This window comes from Camponotus vicinus, unplaced genomic scaffold (assembly GCF_025532165.1).
Source record: "Camponotus vicinus isolate PSW18456_S1 unplaced genomic scaffold, iyCamVici1.0 SCAF_1, whole genome shotgun sequence".
Classification (NCBI taxonomy): Eukaryota; Metazoa; Arthropoda; class Insecta; order Hymenoptera; family Formicidae; genus Camponotus; species Camponotus vicinus.
This window is the reverse complement of record NW_028141945.1, coordinates 31,470,721-31,494,217: the sequence shown is the minus strand read 5'-3', so window position 1 is coordinate 31,494,217 and position 23,497 is coordinate 31,470,721. Positions and strand designations below refer to the sequence as shown.

General features: G+C 38.5%; 3 protein-coding genes across 12 annotated transcripts in view; 1 reads left to right on the top strand and 2 right to left on the bottom strand.

Moving 5' to 3' along the window:
• The window catches only part of Tet (tet methylcytosine dioxygenase-like), a 54,220-nt gene extending 52,474 nt beyond the window's left edge, over window positions 1-1,746 (bottom strand). Inside the window, exon 1 of one of the 2 annotated variants that reach the window (XM_083079742.1) lies at window positions 1,647-1,746. The gene's annotated coding sequence lies outside the window, so the exon portion shown is untranslated. Of the gene's footprint in view, window positions 1-461; window positions 1,216-1,646 lie in introns of those variants that run through there. The other variant, XM_083079733.1, reaches the window with a different exon arrangement.
• A 2,167-nt stretch (window positions 1,747-3,913) lies between these two features.
• The window catches only part of Spz5 (spatzle 5 Toll-1 receptor), a 124,457-nt gene continuing 104,873 nt past the window's right edge, over window positions 3,914-23,497 (bottom strand). The window contains exons 1-9 of one of the 9 annotated variants that reach the window (XM_083080032.1): window positions 16,438-16,896; window positions 15,545-15,726; window positions 14,953-15,118; window positions 13,468-13,622; window positions 11,947-12,036; window positions 11,631-11,759; window positions 11,345-11,494; window positions 11,022-11,264; window positions 9,809-10,818 (exon numbers count right to left, since the gene is read on the bottom strand). In XM_083080032.1, the coding sequence (XP_082936158.1) occupies window positions 10,647-10,818; window positions 11,022-11,264; window positions 11,345-11,494; window positions 11,631-11,759; window positions 11,947-12,036; window positions 13,468-13,622; window positions 14,953-14,982 (969 nt within the window). In that variant the 5' untranslated portion in view covers window positions 14,983-15,118; window positions 15,545-15,726; window positions 16,438-16,896 and the 3' untranslated portion in view covers window positions 9,809-10,646. Of the gene's footprint in view, window positions 4,284-5,164; window positions 5,205-9,805; window positions 10,819-11,021; window positions 11,265-11,344; window positions 11,495-11,630; window positions 11,760-11,946; window positions 12,037-13,467; window positions 13,623-14,952; window positions 15,119-15,447; window positions 15,488-15,544; window positions 15,727-16,437; window positions 16,897-23,497 lie in introns of those variants that run through there. The other 8 variants (XM_083080051.1, XR_014435383.1, XR_014435384.1 and 5 more) reach the window with 8 other exon arrangements.
• LOC145960390 (endoplasmic reticulum transmembrane helix translocase) lies at window positions 16,573-23,165 on the top strand. Its single transcript, XM_083079815.1, has 18 exons — window positions 16,573-17,118; window positions 17,413-17,678; window positions 17,758-17,986; window positions 18,071-18,224; window positions 18,296-18,448; window positions 18,525-18,707; window positions 18,798-18,935; window positions 19,015-19,135; window positions 19,221-19,375; window positions 19,451-19,626; window positions 19,711-19,950; window positions 20,048-20,263; window positions 20,350-20,539; window positions 20,615-20,872; window positions 20,940-21,276; window positions 21,351-21,510; window positions 21,600-21,743; window positions 21,897-23,165. The coding sequence occupies exons 1-18, from the start codon at window positions 16,858-16,860 to the stop codon at window positions 22,002-22,004; spliced, it is 3,489 nt and encodes a 1,162-aa protein (XP_082935941.1). The 5' UTR covers window positions 16,573-16,857; the 3' UTR covers window positions 22,005-23,165.

Below are 23,497 nucleotides of genomic sequence, written 5' to 3'. Positions count from 1 at the left end.
TAGCGGTAGCGACGACGGTGGTGGTGGTCGTGGTGGTGGTTTCGCTGGTGATGGCGATGCTGATGAGCGCGGACTCCGCGGACGCGACGGAGAGAAACGGCGAAAACGCGGGTCCCGACTTCCGCGTGATTCCGCGACGTCCCGTCCCGAGGATACTTTGACGTAACGCGCCCCGCCGGCGCGACTAGCGTTGCACGTATTTACGGGGGACGTGTGATCGCTCTCGCGTACCACTCCGACGAGATCCAAGAGGAAACCTCTCGGACCGATTTGCCATCTCGCGAAACCTCGAGACTCCGTCGACTCTCATAGTCTGGCCTTTAAATCGCTTCTCGATTGTAGGGAGAATTTTTTTTTTCATTTAACCAAGCTACGTATTTTTCAGGATTATCCAAAATTCGAGCGCCACACCTCTCGCTCCGAAGGAGAGTACCGGTGTCGTCGCGCGCGCATACACTCACCCTATTCTTTCTCTTCTTTCCACCGCTTGTCCTTCCTCCTCTGGCAGGCAGCGAGTAGAGTCGAAGTTAGCCGAATGAAAAGACGAGCGATTCCGTGCACTCCCTCATTGTGTTGTCGCGCGGCTGCAGTGCGTTTCTCGCGCTACTTTGAAAGCTGCAGTCGCGTTTCGTCAATAGGAACCGCGCGCGGCGGAAAGCGACATTCCGATTTCTCCGATTCCTCGACCACGGACACGGAGAGCGTTATTACGAATGTAAATCCGATGTAAACTTTTCACACACAATCCTATCCTTCCTTTTGTTCACTCTTTCTCAACTCGAAGCTCGATGCAATCGCGGTTTCGCAAGTTCCCGCGAACTCTCGGACATGTCTAGATTCCTCCCCGCTGTACTCTAGATCCAACATTTTTCCCTCCTCGCATCTTCTTTGTCTCTCACAGGGTCACAGATTACCGATCCACGCACCACCACTCGCGCCGCTTTACTTCCTAATTCTATACGCGCGACGCTTCTCTCTCTATCCCCCTTTCTCTCCCTCTCACGCACTCATACAGACGCCTCCCTCATACCGTGTACCCGTTGGGCGCCGCGCGTTGGACAAGACAAGATAGGGACTGGGACAGGGACTGGGACTCGGACGCGCCGGCCGGCCGCTCGTTGGCCCACGACGGAACGAACGAAACTGCCTATCTACCTTTGGTTTGGCGGGCTGCCCCGTGCCGAGTGCGGTGTATGTCCGCCGCGCGCTCACCGTGGTACACTCCGATTAGTAATAGTCTTTGTCTGTCGTGTCCGCGTATATACGCGCGGACTCGCTCGCTCGCTCGCTCGCCCGTTCACAGCTGCCCGCTCGTTTCGCCCGCTCGTCTTGAGCGCGATTCGGCCGCGCTCGGCACTCGTCGGCTGTCATCCCGCCCGCCATGGCGGGAACCCAGGACTTAGCCCAGGACCATCGTCGGCGGGGAGACGAGAAGGGGAGAGTAACGCGGAGGGAGAACGAGGACGGCGCGATCTCGTTGGGCTCTCTCGCGAAGCGGGATCGCCGATGCACGTGTGCCGCGGGACGGGGTAGGGTGCCGGGGGACAGGCTCGGGGAGGAGCCGGCGGATGGGGTTGGAAATTGCGCACGCGCGTCGCAACCCCTCGAACGAACGAGCGAGCGAGCGACAAGGGGATGTTACGAACCTGCTTCGCTCGAGTAGCTTTCTTCTTCTTCGTTCCGGGTGGTCTCCGTCGAGTTAGTCCTCGATGTTCTTCGAGGATTCCTTCACGACCTTCCCCATCGCTGAAAAATCGAGAAAACGACGTAATATTATTAACAGAGCGATGCTTTGTATTAAATATATGTATATAAAAATAATCGTTGTAGCTTGCTGAAAAAACTGAGGGTGAAGAACTTATCTAAGACTGAGAATGATATAGAGAAATATTAATTCAAGCATTCTCTTTCTTTCCATTTGTACTCCTAGATCTGCGATTTTTCGAGCAGTCTGGAGATCGACGAAATTTTGCGTACTGGTCCCGCTCCTCTTTATCTCGCTTGCACCTTCCCTCCCTTTGCGAAATTACATTCCAATTTGCGAGCTACTCGGTTTCTTTTCCGGGACTCGTAAAAAAAAAAAGAGCTCGTAAACCGTAGCTAGGCTTCGGGTACTTTCATCCCCGAGCAACCAATCGCGACCCCAGGGCGAGCCCCTTCCCCTCTATCTAGAGCTAACGATTTATTTCAGCGACCTCCTGTATTCGATATCAACGACTTTTCGGGCCCCGGGGCGAAACACATCCCCAGTAACCCTTCTCGCGAATTTCTCACCTTCCGCCCCCTCGAGCGAACGATTTCGGAAGCCGAAAAGTCACGCGCGCGTTAACATTTCATGGTAAATGGAGCAAGTCTGACCCAGCTGCGTTCAGGCACGTTGAAATGTACCCGCGTTGCGTGATAATAATTTTCACCGTATTTCTCCAGGCGCGAAAATCTTCGATCTTCGTATCCGCGCTACACCGTCGATTTCTCATGAGGGTAACGAGATGTTTATCCAAGATGTTCTCATACGCAAGACGCAGATATACGGGCGTAATTTTTTCAACGCGCATAGGTTTTTGCTGCGGGTACATTCATCATTTTTTAAATTATTGCATTAGTTGAACCAGATGTTAAACGACCTGAGAATTCGAATGTCACGCTCAAAAAATTAAGATTGAATGCGGTGAATTATTCATTGTTAAAAATCAAGAGGGAGACATCGTAAAATCATGATCTTATTCTCAATGGAAAATAATTATAATAAGTATCTGATTTTCGAGTATAACTTTTAATTCAAGCATTAATATCGTTTATAATCTACATACGCAATCAAAGCAATCTCCGAATCGCAGTGGCCCAGGGCCAAGTTTATCCCGGAAAACCCTTCTGCCCGAGTTTCCCAGATCCCCACTGTCGGCTATCTCTCGACTTTTGTGTGTGCGGCTGGGAAGAGCGAACCACACGCACGCATCGCCGAAAAGCTCTGGGTTAATGCCCAGAGACCCGATTAACATGACAATGGCGGCCGCATGCAGATATAAATTAATACGTATTCTTCTTTCGATGGAAGGACGACGGATCATGCGGCATACGGATTCTGTGTCCCTTCGTAATGATGTGGCCGCTTGATAAATCATCTCCAGCCCTAACTAGATCAAGCGTTGTACTCGATCAAGTCTTGCTTGCAAAAAGTGAATCGAGTCTTTACGCGTCCAGCATCGGCCATCTTGCAGTCTCGCATGAAATTCCGGAGGACAGATGCTGCTCGGGGAGATCACAATGATGTCGAAATAAATCAGTTTATCGAAACCAGGTAGGTAGGAAGTGCTGGCTTGGGTACCTTCGGTGGTCCATCAAATATTTTACGAGCAGCGATTCTCAATACAAGAATCGACCTAATTATTTCTTCCGAGGGACGCTTTTACTTGTGCGAGTTACAACCAAATATGATCTCGGAAGTATTTGGGAAATTATTCTACAAAATATCTGTAGATATTTCGTAGAATGTGTATTATTGACAATTTCAGCATTGTTCATCGATCGAGTTAAATTTGGAATGCGTTCCTGAAACTGATCGTAGAGCACGACTGCCTACCTGACCTTTAACTTTGACTAGTCGAACATTCGATGCAGAACTAAATCTGAAGAAACATTCTATCGCATTTCGGCATCTTTTCAATTGTATTCATTTTTCAACTATCGTAAAGTCGCAATCTTTAATTGAAAATTACTTTCTATTGAATAAACATCATTAATCCTTTTACAATCTACAGACATATATATACATATATATATATGTATAAAATTGTTATCTATTTTATTTATATAATATAAAATTATACAAAACAGATTAAAATTTGATTTTAATGTATTTTGATGTTTTTGTTAAAAAGAAAAAATCCAAGTTCAGATTTTTTTATTAAATTTTGAAATCTCAAAATTTCATAATAAAATTCATGATAATGTTAAGCATCAAAATTTATAATTGTGCAATGCATATCAATGGCAATCGTTAGTCAGGAATCTTAATAAATATCAATTCGATAGTGACGCACATCGATGAAGCAAAATCGATTGAGGAAGGTTCGGTTACTCGTACATTTCGGTCTTACGGGATCTTGCGCCATGTGTGCTGTATTGCGTCAAATACAGTGGCGAAAGCAGCTGCAACGTCGCGTGACATGCGTCCATTGTCGGCATTTCGTGGGCATCGAAAAATGAAAAATCGTCCCTCGTATTCCCATCTCTCGTTGTACAAAATCCCTTCGCCCTTTGCTCTTCGTCGTTGCGAGAATCACCTGGACCATGGAAGAGAGAAAGAGAAATCTTTTTTTGGAAAATTTACTCTCACGGCATCTCCTCTGTTTTTTTAATCGCCCGACGAAATAGGAAATAGGAAATCTCTTTTATAAATAACTTGCATCTAATTAAAATTTCTAAAAGTCAATGAGATACAAATACGCGCAACATATACATATGCATAATGAAATCCTTTGATTAAAAATAGATCTGAAATTTTTTACGATATTTATCATAAAACACCTTGCGTTCCTGATGGCGCTATAGGCCGAGAATCGGTGGATTCATCTGCAAAGAACCCTAGTGCGAGGGTGCAGGGGTTACTCTAGGTGTTTGAGCGAATTGGGGGTCGCGCAACCCCCTCCTCCCTTTCTCCCCAACGCGTGCCATCTTCGATGTAGTGGTCTGCCACTGAATTACCCCGACCAAAAGGGTTTAAATGCTCTTTTTTCCGCCTTCTACGATGGGGTAATAATCGGAGTAGTAGGACATTCGACATTTCTCGGAGAGGAAAGCGAGAAATTGATGTATTCTACACACATTTTCTTACCTCTACGTTTTTCGCGAATTAATCCGTGATAAAATTTAAGATTCAAATGTTGAAAGAAGAATCGCTCTTAACGATAATAAATATAAATATAAATGATACATTGATAACTAGTGATACACTGATCCTGTTGCGTAAACATGTAGTCGCGAATATCGGTGAATTATGAAAAGCATTAGTGCATAAGATGCGATTAATGCGTCACGCAAGGCGCAATTATTTTTCTCACGGCAAAGTCATTAAAACTTATCTTCATTATGATGGACAACATAATCGTAACGATATCGATCGATACTTTCTCTCTCGCTGAAGCTCGTTAGGAACATCTGCCGCATCCTGACGTTGTTATTCTCGCGAGTGCTTGCGGTTGTGGCTGCAAAGTATCAAGACAATTTCTGGACATTATCCTCTTTGATTGTTGCTTTCTTTCTCTGTCTGCCTATCACCTATCTGTCTATCCTATTTCCCAAACCCAAGTATACTATAAGTATTATATACTATCATTCAATTTTTTACATCAATAACGGTGATACAATTACACTAGATGCAATTATAAAAATTATTGTTAAATTATATTAGATGTAGTCAATAAAAAATAGATTAAAATTTTTATGGCATAACAGCTATAATCCACGTTTCAGTTGTACTTGATAATATCTATTTACATAGTGCTTTCAAATATTCCATAAAATATAATAAAATAAAAATTGTTAGAAGATTTTACGTTATAAAGAAAGAATAATTAGTGAATAATTTGCGATATTAAACATCGCGAAATGAGACAATGTATCTTACAAGACGTACACTAGACAAATTCAAGTATACGACAAAAAATTCGGGCAGAAAATTCCGGACAGCTGTCGACGACACTAGACCAGAAAATCCACAAAAAAGGACAGTGTCATTGACCGCTAATTTTGGGGAAGATACCTGCGTAGTCTTTTGCCGCGCGTGAACCCGCAAAATCTTCTATGTATATAGGATCAAATATAAATCTATAATACTTGTATTCATGTTCATATGATAAGGAGACTCCTCGAGAAAGAGACTGTTTTTTAAAAGAAACGATCGAAAATAATTATTCAAAATCAAAATGTGTTACGCGTACCTAAACAAGTAATATTCAACGATAAAAGTTTTATTTTGAAGCTAAGAAGATGTATAATTTTCGGGGCCTTCTATCCAATAGCTCTTATTTGCAATTTTAATAATCATTGATATTTTAATATTTAAAGCCTCATTATAATTAAAAATTATTGTCTATTTTGTAGCTTCGTTATATACATATTTACACATTCGCGTATCTAGCTTAAATGTTACTTTAAAGTCGACTTTAATTTAATGACATTCAAATTACGATTACATGTAAAAAGTATCGATAGCAGAGATTTTAAAACGCGTCGCGAGAGAGATTTTGCGTAGATTCGTCGTGTGCCACGTGCTCGTAGTACGTCGCCAAGTTTGCGGGCCATCGATCGTCCTGCACGCGGTCTTTCGCGAGTCTCGTCGCGATACGTCGCAGGAGGCCGTCTATACATACATACATATGTACGTACGTGCGTGCGTGTACGTGTGCGCGCGCGCCCCGAGCACGCACTTACGCACGATCGACGCGGATCGTTCGCTCGTTGTGCGTGGCGCGCTTCGTTGCCATGACGACCGGTGGCAGTGCCACGCATTGATCGCAGACTCCCGCTCGCTCGCTCGGCGGTGCGTGGACTGTGGAGTCGAGTGCGTAGAGACGCGACGGAGAAAGAGGAGAGGAGAATACGCACACACGAATGCATATACGGGCGCACGCATGCACGCACGCACGCACGCATGCACGCACGCACGCACGCACGCACGCACGTACGTACGTACGCACGCACGCACGTACGCACGCATGCACGCGGAGAGGCAGGCATCGGGGATAATGCGCGTACGAAGCGGACACGACGGGCTTCCTCGCTACCGAGGCTTTCTTTCGTGTTTTATAACGACGATTTAGAGCGTCCATTTAGACGGTCATTATTTTCGCCTCTCATTACAAAACAGTGATCATTATTAAATTCAGCCTCCGGTATCGTGGACTCGTATCGCTCGATCAAATATATATTATTATCAAACGTCCTCGGATCTATCATATTTTGCTTTTAATTATCATATTTTATTTTTGCTTCCTGCTCGCGCAAATTTATGTTTCTAGTCGTTGTAAGACTCGTATATTTGCATTTTACCGGAGTTTTCTATGAATAATGAGAATATAAAATGATAGAATCAACATTTTTAACGAAACGTATTCTGTGATATTTAATACACTTTCGGCTTTTCGATTCAGAAAGGAACAAAATCTATGAGAGATCCAAGTTCTTTCCCGGAAAGAGATACAACTCGAGGTAATAAAATCGCGTCGTCGCGCCGCGCGGTGTCGGTCGGGCAGAAGCGGCAATGGATGAACGAAAGGGTTAGCTTCGAGATTAAAAGGAAGTCACCCCCTGCTCCTCCCTTCTCATCTCTCCATCAATCACAATTATATCCTCTCTCTCCCCTGCTATCGTTCATAATTACTGCTCGTGACTTTATCCCGGCGCTCGAAGCTGCTGGTCGACCGGCTCGGTGTAGTGCGAGAAAAAAAGAGGAAGAAGGGAGGAGATGGACGCTCGGAGCGAGACGGAGAACGCAATCGACTTTTGGCACAGAGATTACTGTAAAACTCCCTGCCCTTGCGGGGGTGGATTTCTCGAGGAGAAAAAAAGTTTCGAACCCTCCAGCCTTGGTCCCGATCTCGTCACGGAAACGGAAACAAAGCCGCCATCTCTTCTAAAAAAAGACGTTCACGCACACCACAGCATTTTGAACTTGCGCAATTTTTCTACTGAAATATATATATATATGTATATATTTATTTATACATATTTTTTTTTGGAACGCCATTGAAGCGCGGATGGTCGCATATGTGTCCCGTATCAGTTCACTTTCAGTAAATAATAATGTCATGGTATTCAATGACGCAGGGCATTCGCGTGCACGGTGCATTAAACGCTGGATGGAGACTTACGTCACATTAAAAAAAATTGTCGCCGAGTAATCAAGGTCGCTTTTTATACAAAAGTTGGCGTGGAAAAAAAATATCATAGGTAAAGTGTGTGCCGTCAGCGTTGACCTTACGCATTTTTTTCACACACGATAAACTCGATTCCGTTTATGCGGTGTATTTTCACCGATTGACTATCGCGTCGAATGAATAGACAATGGCGCCTATCGATTGAACGAAATTGTTGATTGATGATGCCAATCGCTGGGTAAGATTTTACGATGAATCGAGATCGCGTCGCAAACTTGACCTATCTGACCGCGACGTTTATATAGGATAGCACGCAAGCGGAAATGGGTCAGACGGGATTTAATACAAGACGCGTATAGTTTCGACGTAAATTAGAGAGTCAACGAAATCTTTCGCAAGATTAATAGCATATACATAACGTCTTTGATTATGTATTCGATTCATTTTTGTAAATAAATTCACTCTCGTTTGTGGTCCATGTGCTTCGTTCGTCATCTTGCGACTGGAGGTAGGGATCAAAGGTGGTCAGGCTTCCTCTTCCTGAAACGTGACATCTGGACGCCGTGAATCGACTCGGAATCTCGATTTAATCTCGCGAGACTCCAGATGCGAAGCAAACTGCAGCAACTGCGGCGTAAACTTTATCGCGCGATACCGTTTGGTATCTTCCATCTTATTTAAAAAAAGAAAAAAAAACATGCGAATATACTTTTGTCTAAGTCAACTAGATTGTCAGACAGAATTTTTTGCTTATTAAAAAAAATTATTTGTAATTAGGAAATTCTCTTAATTATATACTATCCTTCGCTTCTCTCGCGTATATGATATGCACGCTATCGCAAGACGACCTCGCTTCTCTGTGGAAGGCCCCTTCGTCCGTCGTTCAACTCGCACACGCTTACACGCGTGCATATAAACGGAAACCCTTCAAGTAGCCTACCATCCACCTCATGTGTACAGACACTTCTGCCACGCACGAGTGGAGGGAAACGCGTAAGGTACAAGTGCACGCGTATAGGCACCGTGTAGGTGCATTTACGTTCGCCTAGAAATTCACCCCTCTTTCCGCTGGCCACGGAGGGATGTTGAGGGGGATACGGGGCGGTTCTCGAGCGGGTACGAGCTGTGGGTGCGTGCGAGAGAGCGCGTTTCTCCAAGCGGAACGGAATCTATAGCGGGAGCTCGCACACAAATCCGGGGCGCGTTAAATGTTTTTCTCTTAGAAACGCGCGATTCAGCGACTTGTGCGATATTCCATACTTCCATAAAAAAGATAATTATACACGCAAGTATCGCCGTTTGTCGTTCTGACTGTCAGATAATGTTAAATATTTGTATATACATGAAAGTGCAACTGTGTACGTTGTAAAAATTATAATACTTATATAACGCATTGAAACTACGTGTTAAACTGTACAAAATTCGTTAAGAAACGGCGCGAAAAGGATATCATTATGTTGCCCCGCAACATTTCTGCGGAACTTGCGCGTGTCTGACCTCCAGTTCCTCCCCCGTTATCCCTCTCCTCACCCGTTACCCGGCCTTCATCCCTCTTTTCGCGTTCGTCTGTCCTTTTCCAACCTATGTAATAATGAAATCGAGATCCTTTATTTTATGCTTCTTGGTCCCTCCCACATTCCTTGAACATCCAGCATAACCACCTTCTTGATAAGGTGTCACGATTAGAACCGCGATGTCGTGCTTCACGCAATATTATGCTAACAAAAGAACTGATAAATTATTTAGTAAGATAAGCTCTCTGATAACAATTACCTATTTTATGTGATTTCGAATAATAATCTGTTTCAAAGATTTATAGTTATTTTCTTTATGACAATAATTTCATATTTTCTACGAAATTTCTCCGTTTATATTTTTCACATGATATTAAAATAATTAATATCAATAAATGGTATTTTTAAATAGATTTGCCACTTATTTATATGTAAATAGCAAATACATAAAATTCTTTTCTAAATCTTATTATACAATATGAAAAATTTTCTCACTATCTCTCTTCAATCTTGTGAGATGAAAATTATCTATTCTAATGATAAACTTAATTATATGATAGTTCAAATATTTATCAAAATATCCCCTAAATTAAATTCTTATACACATGCATATACACATATACATTAAAAGTAATATTAACTATAAATTATAATTAAGAACTATGATATTTATATAATATAGTTCAAAACTCTATGCGGCCTATCCTTGTAGTACTTGTGAGCAAATCGTGACCGAAAAAATAAATAAGAAAAAAGGTTTGATCTTTAATAATCCAATCAATAAAATAAAAGATCTTTATGTCTTACATTTAACGCTAAATGAGTAAATAGATATGAAATATCATATAATGGAATAATAACGACATTTTTCATTGAAAAGAAGAAATTATCTATTTTTAGCTAACAATCATTCAGCGTTAAAAAATTAATATTTTTATGGATAAATTCACATTGCCTGCGCGATTTGCTCTATATTATAATTATTATTGCAACAAGTAAATATGTTGACAATGCTTATCTGTCTCTACTTTAACACCACTGGTAATGTGCATTGAGTCAAGTCTTGTTCGAGTACGCATCATCGTTCCTAGAACGCTACATTATCGGTACCTACCTTAAACGCTGATACGAAGCGCACTCTGCGTTATGGAACGTCGAATTATAATCATGAATAGAACAATATAATTGCGTTTAATATAGCTTACCCTTGAAAATAATTCCTATTCATTAAATGTGACAGTTTGTTGTTGTATATTCAATAATTTGGTATAATCTGGCACGAGCAGCCGTGTGGAAACCAAAACACGTCGGTATAAAGTCGATTACCGCTTCCTTCGAGTGCAATTAGTCTCTTTTGCACAAATTGTTGTTGACAATTGCTTCTATATCCCTCCGGAATCGAACATATACCGTTACATTCGTTATTCCTAAAACAAACAATGAGAAATATCTCCTGATAATTTCGTTCTTCTTTAAACTTACAAAGATATCGTTCAAATGTATATCGTAGATATTAGAAAGTTTAATCTCTTCTAGATTGAGATATCACTTGAAAATCAGAATAGGCATATAAGATTTCAACGTATCGTGATCGTTAGATTTTTCGACGAATTCTTTGATGTGGACTTACAAGCATCTTTCGCTTTTGACCAACTGCGTGTATTTGTTCTGCCCTGGAAGATTAACAACATACATCCAGTTGCCTTGATTATTTAGAGCAGCCTTGGGAGCGATATATTGCGCTTGTGTAGGGCATAGAGCGATGGCATCCGGATTTGACTGTCTTTTAACACGATCGTTCTTAAGTTTCTCATATTCCAATAAAGGATTCACGTTATAAGTTCGCGGTGCTATTTTGTCACTTCGTGAATATCTGTTATAATGAAAAATATATTATCGATATATCATATGTGAAGAAAAGTTTCACCGTAACCACGTTTCAATCGTAATTACCTGTTCGCCAACCATGATTGATTCGGTCTAAACAAGGATTCTTGCGGATGATTATAATCGATTTGTCGTGGGATATTTTGATGATACTTCAAAGCTACTCCCGGAAGAAAAGGATTTCTTTGCGGTTGCGGCGGTACAGAATATTTATAACTGCAATATAATGAATTGAAAATCTAATTAAAGAATTTAGAATTAATGTCATTTTATCTCGCTTATGTCTTGATTCAAATATTTCACTTATGTGGATGAGATGATGAAATAATTAAATAATTTGACATTGTCTTACCCATTGTAACGGCTATTATTGGACGGAGGACCGTACATCGAAGCCGGCTGTTCTGTTAACTGCGTGTATAATCGATATACATCATCCTGTCGTGGATAGTCATAGCCTTGACTATAATTCGGAGGGGAACTTGCAAATAATAAAAAGTATACTAATAATAATCAAATTAAACGATCGATTAAATTATGAATAATTATATATTTTAATAATAAAAATTTCACGAGATTTTGTCAAGTTCTTCATATTTATCTATGCAATGAATTTCTTATGCAAGTTTTTTTATCGCTTATATATGTTTCACGATATTGAAATTTACCTGTAAAAATTGAAATCGTCGCGAGATTCGTCTCGCAACGCAGTGCTAAAATCAAAGCTGCATTTGTCGGCGAGAAATTTGATGAGTTGTCTAAAAAAAAGAGAAAGAAAAAAAATCGTTATATCTCCCGATGGAATACAATGTGTCGATAAAAAGTGTAATGCGTTTTCTCCCGGGGATTAAATTCGATCTTTGATCCGCTGCGCGGATCGAGGTCTTGCTGCAACGCGTATCAAGGACTGAGCATCCTCTATTCGCCAGGTGACCGAGATTTGTCTTCCATAGTTGACAAAAACTTATTTACGCAGGTGCGATTTTCAATTGCGTACGTCTTGCGCAATCAAGTTAAGCAAGCGAGAAGAGATGCGACATGTTTGTTTACGACAAAATAATATGCTGTGTGCGATAGACTCGAGTCAGCGATTTGATATTTCTGACGTTTTCATCGATCATCAGATCGTTCGAATACACAATTATTGCAAGTGACAGCTGTCACAGCCGCTTTCTCCAGTTACTAGAATTATTTAACTTGTTATAAAGCGATACAATCGAAACATCATTGCGCTATCCTGTGTTTAACTATTGTATTATAATATTTATTAGCAGTAAAAAACGTCCTTTTGCGAGTATTAGAATTTTATATGCTAGAATAAAAAGTCTATTTTTTTAAATTAATTACTGTTATTTTGTTAAAAACTCGGCGCATTATTTTCATTATTTAGTAGTATAATGATTTGTGTACGATTTATAATCAATTGAGATATATATATATATATATATATATATATATATATTTTATGCCATAAAAGAAAAGTTTATTCAGTGGAGGAGAAATAAGGAAATATATCGGTATTCGATTTAGGGAATGGGCCCAATAATTATCCAACAGCATATGACCGCGCCAAGGCCATGGTCATGGTACGCTGAGCAACGATCTCACGGACGTTTTAACATTATAGCGACCGTTCACTTTACGTAACTTTTAACTCGTTTAGAATAAGACTCGCGCGCGAGCGTGAAAATGCACAGGAAATTTGGAAAATCGGTCGACGAATTATCTGTGTATACATGGCATAAGAATGGAAGAGAGCTTATCTGATACAGAGAGCTACTTTAGTCTTCTACCAACACGCGGTAGATGGATAGTTCTTCTGGGTTAAATCGCGTTTATAATAAAACAGGTCGGATGACGACTGTCATTTACGGACGAGAGAGTCCTCAGCACACATAATTCGTTGTGCAAGTTTACTGACATAGAGTAAACTCGATGCTTTAGAGAAACGGATTCTCACTTGGACAAGAAGAGTTAGCAGACTTTCCCCACCAGAAATTTTTCTCGACACGCGCGTATCGTAGTCATTCGTATGCATAGAGGGAGGCGGAAGGTGGACACGACGGATGGCGAAAGGAATATCAACAATTCGAAATGGGTCGACCGGATCGTCGAGGATTTCCACTTGTTGCGTTACGCTGTTCACGACTCGGTATAACGATATTTCAGGGGAGTCTAAGTGCACTTACCGAGGATAATGGTCCAGGTTTTCGCAGAAGGTCTGCCCCGGTGGCGCGCAGCTGGGGGTGTGTCCTGGAGGCGCAGGGACGAAGGGCTCGTACTGCGGTCGTCCTGGACACCCGTACTCCGTGCAGGGCTCGCCTCGGGTGACCATCAGAAAGAACTGTAGAAATACACATATATATGTAGGACGTTTCACTATAAATGATCATCTTCTTTAAATTAAAGAAGAGATCACATAACAAATAATATATATTAAATTTAACAAGTCAAGCTCTATTATAAGTATAGTGGTCATCACACAAATGTTATCTGTGTCAAAGAGCAGAGACGTATGCATAACTTTTGTTTACAATAATATAGATATTTCATACGATAAAAGTTGTAGTTCAAAGCAAGTAACGATGTATGATTTGTAAAATTATTTTACAAATTATACAAATTTTATTTCGAATGAAATATTGCGTATAGCTGCATTTATAGTCCTGCGATTTGGTTCTGCTAACATGTCATATGATCATAATATCCGATGATGAAAAATTTGAATATAATATTTTAAAAATCTATGAATTAATAATAAGTTACAAAATATTTAATAAACTTTAGCATCTTATAACATCTTATAAATTCTTGCATATGTCTTGTCATATGTTACTTGCAAACAACGAGATATTTAATTTCTTTATTTTATTTTATTTTATTTTATATATATGAGTAATAAACAACATAACATATAACAGTAATAAATTTTAGCATCTTATAACATGGCATAAATTCTTGCACTTGTCATATGTTACTTGCAAAGTAACGACAAGATATTTAATTTCTTTATTTTATTATATATATATATATATATATATATATATATATATATGTAGTAATAAACAACATGACATATGACAGTAATAAAGTAAAGAAACTCTTAATGTATGAAGTTATCTATAGTAGGATATCCTGTATACAGAATTTATAATATGACTGATAAAATGGGTTGAAAGACTGGAAAATGCTAATTTTTTGTACACTTTACAATTATTAATATAAATGAAATGTTCCACAACTCCTTTCGTACATGCGCGTGAAAGTGTAATTCCCACGTTAAATACACGATAGGCCTAACGAGATTATTAGAGCCGGATTAACTATTGTACAACGTGAGACCATTATGAAATATACCGGCTTGTAATTTATTATTTATCAGATTACTTCCTATATGATCGTACATTTTCTGCAAAGATATTAATCGGCTCTGATTCACAGCCTGCATATAATTTAATCCTGCATATTTAAATCTGCATATTATTTATAGTAAATAAAAATTATTAACTATAAATAAATAGGTGAGTTAAGGAATTGTAATCAGGAAATTGCAATTAGAGAGATGTATGTGTAATTGATGCAAAGTACGTTACATCAGATTTAAATCCAGCTTCCTCCGCGTAGTTTATAATCTACGATAATTATTACTTTTAAATTGTGAGTCGACCACTTACGATTGATATTAGGTGCCACGCGACCTCCATTTCTCTCTATGCTATGATTCACCCTTTCGTGACAGGACCTTCTCTCCTGTGATAAGCACGATAAGAAGGCGGAAAGGAGGCCGCAAAGTCACTTAATTGGCATCGCGTGTTGATCAATCGTCGTGAAATGTCACTACTGATAAACGATAACGTAAGATCGCTGTGCCTCAAAGACAACGAGATGTGTAAAGAATGGAAGATCGGTTATACGGTAGATAATCGAGGATCAAATCGCGTTCAATGATATATTTTTGTGTTTCCGAATAAATGGCAGCTCGTATCCACGTGATCGGACTTTTCAATCGGCGGATTTTTAGAACCGAAGAGACGAAAAGAGGCTCGATTTAATTGAAATTTTTTAATTTCCTGTGTATCTTCTTGAATGTTAAATTACTGTAACGCCGAGTTCTGTCGCACCGATTGTGATAAACCGACTATGATCAACCATAACGGATGTCTTCTCACTTTTGGCCAGCGTGATTCGAAAGTGTCCACGTTGGGTCCAGACACTGGCGCGATTCGGCTCTACGCGTCGCGAATCTACTTAGCAACGTGGGTATACCTGTGTTCATCCCTTCCTCGGACGACGTGCACGAGTTCCGCGGAGAGCTCAGGGTGGGGTTCAGGCGAACACACACTTTCACTAGAATACGTGCGCGAGGAATTCATCGACCTTATGACAGAGTGAACCGAGTTTTTCTCCCGGATGACACGGATACATCTTGATTACGCGACATCGCCAGTCTATCAGGAAGAAAAAAAAGAGAAATGTATCTTTCTCTTCATATGTTGAAACTTATTATTATCTAGCCAACGTGAAATAAAATTCTTTTACGGATACATCGCATATATTTCTCTTTCTCTCTCTCTCTCTCTCTCTCTCTCTCTCTCTCTCTCTCTCTCTCTCTCTCTCTCTCATTAGAACCTTTTTTTATATAAATGAATGCTCTTTTGACAAAATTTTAATGGAATATTTATTATAATAATGTATAATAAAAATTTTTTAAATGTTATCATGTCTAATGTTAAATGTTAAAGAGATTTTAAATTTCATTGATAGTCAACGAGCTAACAAAACTGATATTAAAACTAATTGCAAATGAGAACAAGATATTTTGAACACTTAGCATATGCGTAAGTAGCACATATTCTAAGTAAATTATATGTTATTATATAACCGTATATATATTTCATTAACACTTTGAGGATTTTATTTGAGTCACGACAAATATCGCGATCGAGCTGTCAAATACATATCAATAATATTTCTTTATTAATAATGATATACTTTTTACTTTTAATAAACTCTGTTTTTATTAAGGACACATTTGCCCCTCCTCGAGCGCGAGAGGTCAAATTATTCATATATACATGTATTCTATAGATTTCAGAGATAAATCAATAATACACGCGCGGAGACTAAAATGTAGCGTAATAAGGAGCAAGAATACGTACCGTGCGTGTGCTCAAAATATTGAACTTAATCCGGGAAAGTAAACGACGCGGATTCAAATACGCGACGGACTTGCTGCCATGTTCGTTTTTAGTTCGAGGCTACGCCGCCGATGTCGACGGTGGCGCTCGAGGCAGAAGCGCCTTCTCTACTGATACCGATATCGCCCTAATAGCGCGCTGTCAACACGCTCCTCTGCATTCCAACCAATTCCGACATAACCCCGTCGATTCAACCTCCCTCGATTCCTCCCCACGTGCTAATCCCCGCGATCACCCTCTGCGTTTGCATCGTATCGCCTAAACGCGTCGCTCGATAATGCGCGCATAAATTTTCAATGTGAATGGTGCTTAAAGTTCGTCGGACGTTCGGACGTTCCTCGCTCTTGTTGTGACGATTCGTTAATTGTTATTAGCGTAATCATGGCGGCGACGTCGCGGGTGGACGAACTCGTGCAGTCCGTCAGCCTGCATAATCCGCGCAAATGGATGTTCAACGGTTACATCCTGCCGTTCGTGATACTGCAGTCCCTGTGGATCTACTGTTGGATCTTCGTCTACGGCATCGACGAGTACTATGACGCGGGCCTGGTGGGCATCGCGGCTATCGGCATGCTGCAGATCTTTTTGTGCCTGTGCTGTCAATGGTCCGTGCATATTCACACGTTCTTAAATTGCAGCTCGGTAAGTGGCAGTCGCTGTTCCATTTGTTTAAACAATGGACACGTGGTCGTTTCGCGATCCTCAATATGTCTCTTGTAACGTGGCAGCCATTTGAAGCCGGTCTTCTGCTAGCTCGTCACGTGACACTTTAGCGGATACATTTGAATGTCATGAAAAATATATTTTAAACATAGAAATTTGTTGCATCATCTTATATCTTTCTTTTTTACGATTGCATGCAAGTGCGATCTATTTTCAATGTCCCACAATGCGCAAATGCACTTTAGAATGTTTTATCTTGTACAATTTTTTTAGGAGAAAAATCCTTACAAAGCAAGAATAGTGAAAGTAATTCCTACTCCAAATAATGGAAGTTCAGAGCTGATCCCATTGCATCGCACGGATCAACAGGAGCCTTGGTTTATTTTTCAAAAAACAAAATACTATTGGGATTCAGAGATAAAATCGTTCAGAGGATTGCAGTTTCCAATTAATCATTCCGTGAAACATTATTGCGAATGGAAAGGCTATCTCGATCAAACGGAAGTTGAAGCAGCAGAGGAAAAATATGGAAAAAATAAGTATGTCATGGGATAATCTTATGTCGGTATAATCCTTGTGAGATACTCTACATTGCTGAAAGTATTACTTTTGCTTTAGATTAGACATGGTTGTGCCAGAGTTTTGGGAACTTTTTAAGGAGCGCGCGATTGCTCCGTTCTTCGTCTTTCAAGTATTCTGTGTGGCACTCTGGTGCTTAGACAAATATTGGTACTATAGCATCTTTACGCTGATCATGCTTATCATGTTTGAATGTACACTGGTACAACAACAACTGAGAAATATGGCCGAGATACGTAAAATGGGCAATAAACCACACATGATAATGGTATAAATACAAGTTTCCTTATTGTAGTTATATATACAGATGTTTATAAGAATGTTATATCCATGTTTTCATTCTCTTTTGTAGGTCTATAGAAACAGGCGATGGCGTTTATTATTTACAGATCAATTAGTTCCTGGAGATATTGTTTCTATTACAAGGCCTCAACATGATAATTTAGTGCCATGCGATATGTTACTTTTGCGAGGGCCATGCGTCGTTGACGAAAGCATGTTAACAGGTAATAATTTGAATAATCCAATGTTATATATTCAGCACAGATAAATCGCTATAGTAATTGAAAATGTCTAGGTGAATCTGTTCCTCAAATGAAAGAACCTATAGAAGATATCGATGGAAGTAGAACTATAGATATCGAAGGTGATGATAAACTCCATGTACTTTTTGGTGGAACAAAAGTCGTGCAACATACACCTCCTAGTAAAAATACTCCCGGTCTTCGAGGTATTACTGATACATTTCATTTTCTATGTGACTTTCGCTTGTTTCATGATTTTAACATACGCTATTAATGTTACAGCGACCGATAATGGGTGCGTCGCCTATGTGTTACGTACTGGTTTTTCTACATCACAGGGAAAACTTTTAAGAACAATATTGTTCGGTGTTAAACGTGTTACAGCCAATAACTTGGAAACTTTTGGCTTTATTCTATTCCTACTTATTTTCGCGATTGCTGCTGCTGCATATGTCTGGATCAAAGGTAATCCAATTCTGAATTAAGACAGAGAGAAAGAGAAAGATGAGAAAAAATTATATAAATTATTACAAAATTATATTCCGCACATTTCAGGCAGCGAAGATCCTACGAGAAATAAGTACAAACTATTTTTGGAATGCACATTAATTTTAACTTCTGTTGTGCCACCAGAGTTACCTATAGAATTATCGTTAGCTGTAAATACTTCTTTGGTAGCTCTATCCAAGTTAGGTATTTAAGACAAATTTTTCTAATGCCAAAGATTTTTAATTTTGTAATTAATATTACAAGCTATGTATCCTTTTTACAGGTGTATTCTGTACAGAACCGTTCAGAATTCCGTTTGCTGGCAAAGTTGATATTTGCTGTTTTGACAAGACTGGTACACTCACCAGCGATAATTTGATCGTTGAAGGCATTGCGGGTATTGAGTAAGAAATATAGTTATTATTCTCAAAATTATTCCCAAAATTCTTTTACGTCATTTTATGAAATGTGATTTTTATCTTTTTTAAGCGGTAAAGCAGATGTGATCCAACTATCAGATGCACCTTTGGAGAGTATTCAAGTGCTGGCTACATGTCACTCTCTTGTTCAATTAGATGATGGTATCGTCGGGGATCCGTTAGAAAAAGCTACCCTTAAAGCTGTAAATTGGAGTCTTACAAAAAGTAAATATAAATTTGTTGATAACATATTAAGAATGTCAATGTGTATTGTAATATCACATGCTAATGTCCATTTAGGTGATTCTGTGATTCCTAAAAAGGGCAAGTCTCCAGCATTAAAGATTGTACAGAGATATCATTTCTCATCGGCTTTGAAAAGAATGTGTGTTGTGGTTGGATATAATATTCCTGGAGCTTCAGAAATTCATTACATGGCTACAGTGAAGGGTGCGCCAGAAATTCTAAAGAACATGGTAAAAGAAATAGTAATTTCAATTATCTATAATTTTATCGATTTTTTTATGTTGTCATAAACATAATTTGATTGATAATTTCAGTTGTCTTCTGTGCCGAAAAATTATGATTCAACTTATTTATCCCTCTCACGACGCGGCGCAAGAGTGCTCGCTTTAGGATATCGGAAACTTCCTGGTACCTTTTCTTCTCAAGACTTGAGGGAGCTAACACGTGAAAAATTAGAGAGCAATCTCACATTCGCGGGATTTGTCATCATTAGCTGTCCTCTCAAGCCTGATTCGAAAACCGTTATTAAAGAAATCGTCAATTCTTCGCATTCGGTACGATGAAATATAAGAGAAATACAAGAGTTTCAAAAGAAAACAATAGCTTCTCAAAATATATAAGTTAAATGTAACAACTGTATTATATTTACAGGTCGTAATGATAACCGGTGATAATCCTTTAACAGCCTGTCATGTAAGTCGCGAGCTACATTTCACAAAAAAACCCAACACCCTCGTGATGATTGAAAATAATGGCGAATGGCTGTGGGAAAGCATAGATAAAATGATACAACTTCCTCTAAATATAAAAAATATTGAATCACGCAAAGAAATTTGGAAAGATTATGCGCTTTGTGTAACGGGCGAGGTATGTAAACAAATAAGAATTTATAAGAATTTTTTTTTGCGATTTGGATCGTAATAATTATTCGTTACTATTGGTGGCTTTTTTAGGGTTTATCATATCTAAAAGAAAATCAACGAGAACTTCTTCGGAAGCTCTTACCACATGTCGTGATTTTCGCGCGATGCGCACCAAAACAAAAGGAATTCATTATTATATCGCTGCAATCTCTAGGTTATACAACGTTAATGTGCGGTGACGGAACGAACGATGTCGGTGCTTTGAAACATGCTCCAGTGGGTAAGTTGATGAAGAGATTGCAGTACAAATTATAAATAAGTACGCGTTTATTTTGTTTCTCTTTTTTTCTGGTAGGTGTGGCAATTCTTTCTAGTCCGCCCGAAAAGCTACTTTCCGAAAAACGGGAAGATTCAAAGAACGATACCTCAGTGTCTCCTATAAGCAACGGACCAAGGACCAATCCGAGAGTCGCGCCAGTGAGTACTCGTGCGAAGCTGCAAAAGATTCTAAAGGAAATCGATAACGAAGTGCAAGAGCAATCCGTGATCGTAAAACTCGGCGACGCTTCTATCGCCGCTCCTTTTACCAGCAAAATGTCATCTATCCAATGCAGTAAGACTCACAGAATATTTTCAAATGTTTTATTATTCAGAAACACAAGCACTCATTTTTTTTATAGTATGCCACGTGATCAAGCAAGGACGTTGCACTCTGGTTACCACTCTACAAATGTTCAAAATATTAGCATTGAATGCACTAATACTCGCCTATAGCCAGTCAGTGTTGTATCTGGATGGAATCAAGTTTAGTGATGCGCAGGCGACCTTGCAAGGTGTACTTTTAGCGGCCTGTTTTCTCTTCATCTCACGATCAAAACCCCTAAAAACTCTCTCGCAACAAAGACCTCTACCGAATATTTTTAATTTATATACCATCGCAACTGTATTGCTGCAATTTGCCGTACATTTTATCTGTCTCGTCTATTTAGTGAAAGAGGCTACTATTTTGTCTCCAAAGTAAGTTGTAAATTAAATGAAATTAATCATTAATGGGATAATCACACATGTTTTCAAAATTATTTGTTTTATAGGGATGATAAGTTGGCAGCTATTTTGAATAATTCCAGTGAAGTCAATTCATTGAGTGGAGAAGACAGTGAGGATGAACCCTTTGAGGCAAATTTAATTAACAGCACTGTATATATAATTGCGATGTCCCTTCAGGTTTCGACCTTCGCTATAAATTATCGAGTAAGTTGTATGTTTCATTGTATACTTAATAATGTATTTAATATGATAATTATTATTAACAAAATATTAATTACGCTATATTGTGCCAGGGCCAACCATTTATGGAAAGTTTGGCACAAAATAAGGCACTTTTATTCAGTCTTGTGGGCAATTCTGCCGTCATTCTACTATTGGCTTGTGGATTTCTGCCAAATCTAGCAGTACAATTCGAAATTGTGGATTTTCCAACCCATGTAAGTTTCTAATGTGTGTAAATAACAAACGATTAAACGCTTGTTGATTTAGTTTATTATTATATATAATAATAATAATAATATAATAATTATTATTATTATATATAATTTATTATAGTCTCTTTTATCACATCGCAAATACTTTCATTGCAGTTCCGTACGATACTGGTTCAAATACTAGTCGCGGATTTTGTCTTCGCGTATATCGTCGATAGAGTTTGTCTATGGCTCTTTGGCGAAGGAAGACAACACAAACTGTGATGAAACTACCTTTTTACCTATTACAGACTGTATCAAAGATTTTTGTATATTATTTTTGTTACTGATCTTGTTCCACGTTAAGAGCTGACAACTTTTATATTTAAGAATCGATGATGTACCTGTGGATATACATGTGTCATTATCTGCAACTGCATTTTATATTTTATGTCGATACGTTTCTTGTTTTCTCTACTTATATGTTATATATGAAAATGTAATGCAAAAATATAAATATGTGCACATTCTGTCATAATATTCACCTAATTATTTATTCTTTTCTTGTCAACTTTTTTTCTGTGGAACAAGAAGCAGTACTCTGCCGATCATTATTTATTGTCCATGAAGATAATAATGTTATTTAATGTTCGATAATTATCGTCAAGTCACAGTATTGCCTTCACATATTATATATTTATTGATAACGTAAAAAAACATTTTTTTATGTCACAACATCTTATACGTAAAGTTTTCATGAATAATATTTTAATCTACATATTCGGATTTTCTCTCCTGCGTTCAATAATTTTTTGTTAATATATTAACAACAAATATTGATCGCGCAAAGTACGCTCAAGAAAGGCTCGCGCATATTTCGTATATTGTAGATAAAAAGATCCTGCTTTTTTTTTCATAAATTCACACTTGGTATAAGCTTTATTAAGTAGATAAATATGTTACATAGATCTATTAATTTATATAAATTTTTACATTGACATTTTTATATAAATTTATATAAAATTATATAAAATTTATATAAAATATGTCCATGATTTTTAATGAAACTTGCTCATGATTATGAATAAATTTAAATCTAAATTTAAATGATTGTACAAACAATTTTTGTCACATTGTTTACAACATGTATTGTATTAACAATTTTATGCATCGATTACATTCCATTTCAGTAACGTTATATTAACGAGACCTTCTTTTCTCGTGATACATTTCACGTCCTGATTAAATGTAGCAGGTTTTCTTTGATTTCTGTGTGACCAGCAATTTATTATCACTGTTTCATGTGATCTCTCTCTCTTTGTAGTTAGGAGGAACAAAATGAGAGAATAATATCTATTTGTTCGTATCGTGAGTCGAATTAAGGATAGTTGTATATTATTGTACATTTATAATAACTAATAAAACGTTCATTCAAGATAACAGCTAGAGAGTTTGCATCTTTATATTATAATCTCAATAATTTAATTCTCGGAGAAAAAATGTGAAAAGTAACATTATCCTGATTATTTAATCTCTACTTAAAAATGCTAAAGTTAAAAAAATGTAATTCTTTTGTGCCGGTACATTAACGATATATTATACTTAGGCGTACAAAAAAAAATTTCATAGTCGTTCACTATAAAAATTCATTGACATTATTTTTTTATATCATCAATAAATTCGCTCGTGTTTGTATAATTCTAATCTAATCACCTGCAAGACAGTAGTCGGATTCTAAAGTCCATAAGGGCAAAATTCTATTAACCTTGATCGATACG

What these genes read in the sequence shown, in the direction of transcription:
- LOC145960390 (XM_083079815.1), top strand. Translation starts at nt 16,858, where the DNA reads ATGGCGGCGACGTCGCGGGTGGACGAACTCGTGCAGTCCGTCAGCCTG. An exon ending in ATAAACCACACATGATAATG is followed by an intron (nt 17,987 to 18,070) that starts GTATAAATACAA and finishes TCTCTTTTGTAG; the next exon opens with GTCTATAGAAACAGGCGATG. An exon ending in AAATTGGAGTCTTACAAAAA is followed by an intron (nt 19,376 to 19,450) that starts GTAAATATAAAT and finishes ATGTCCATTTAG; the next exon opens with GTGATTCTGTGATTCCTAAA.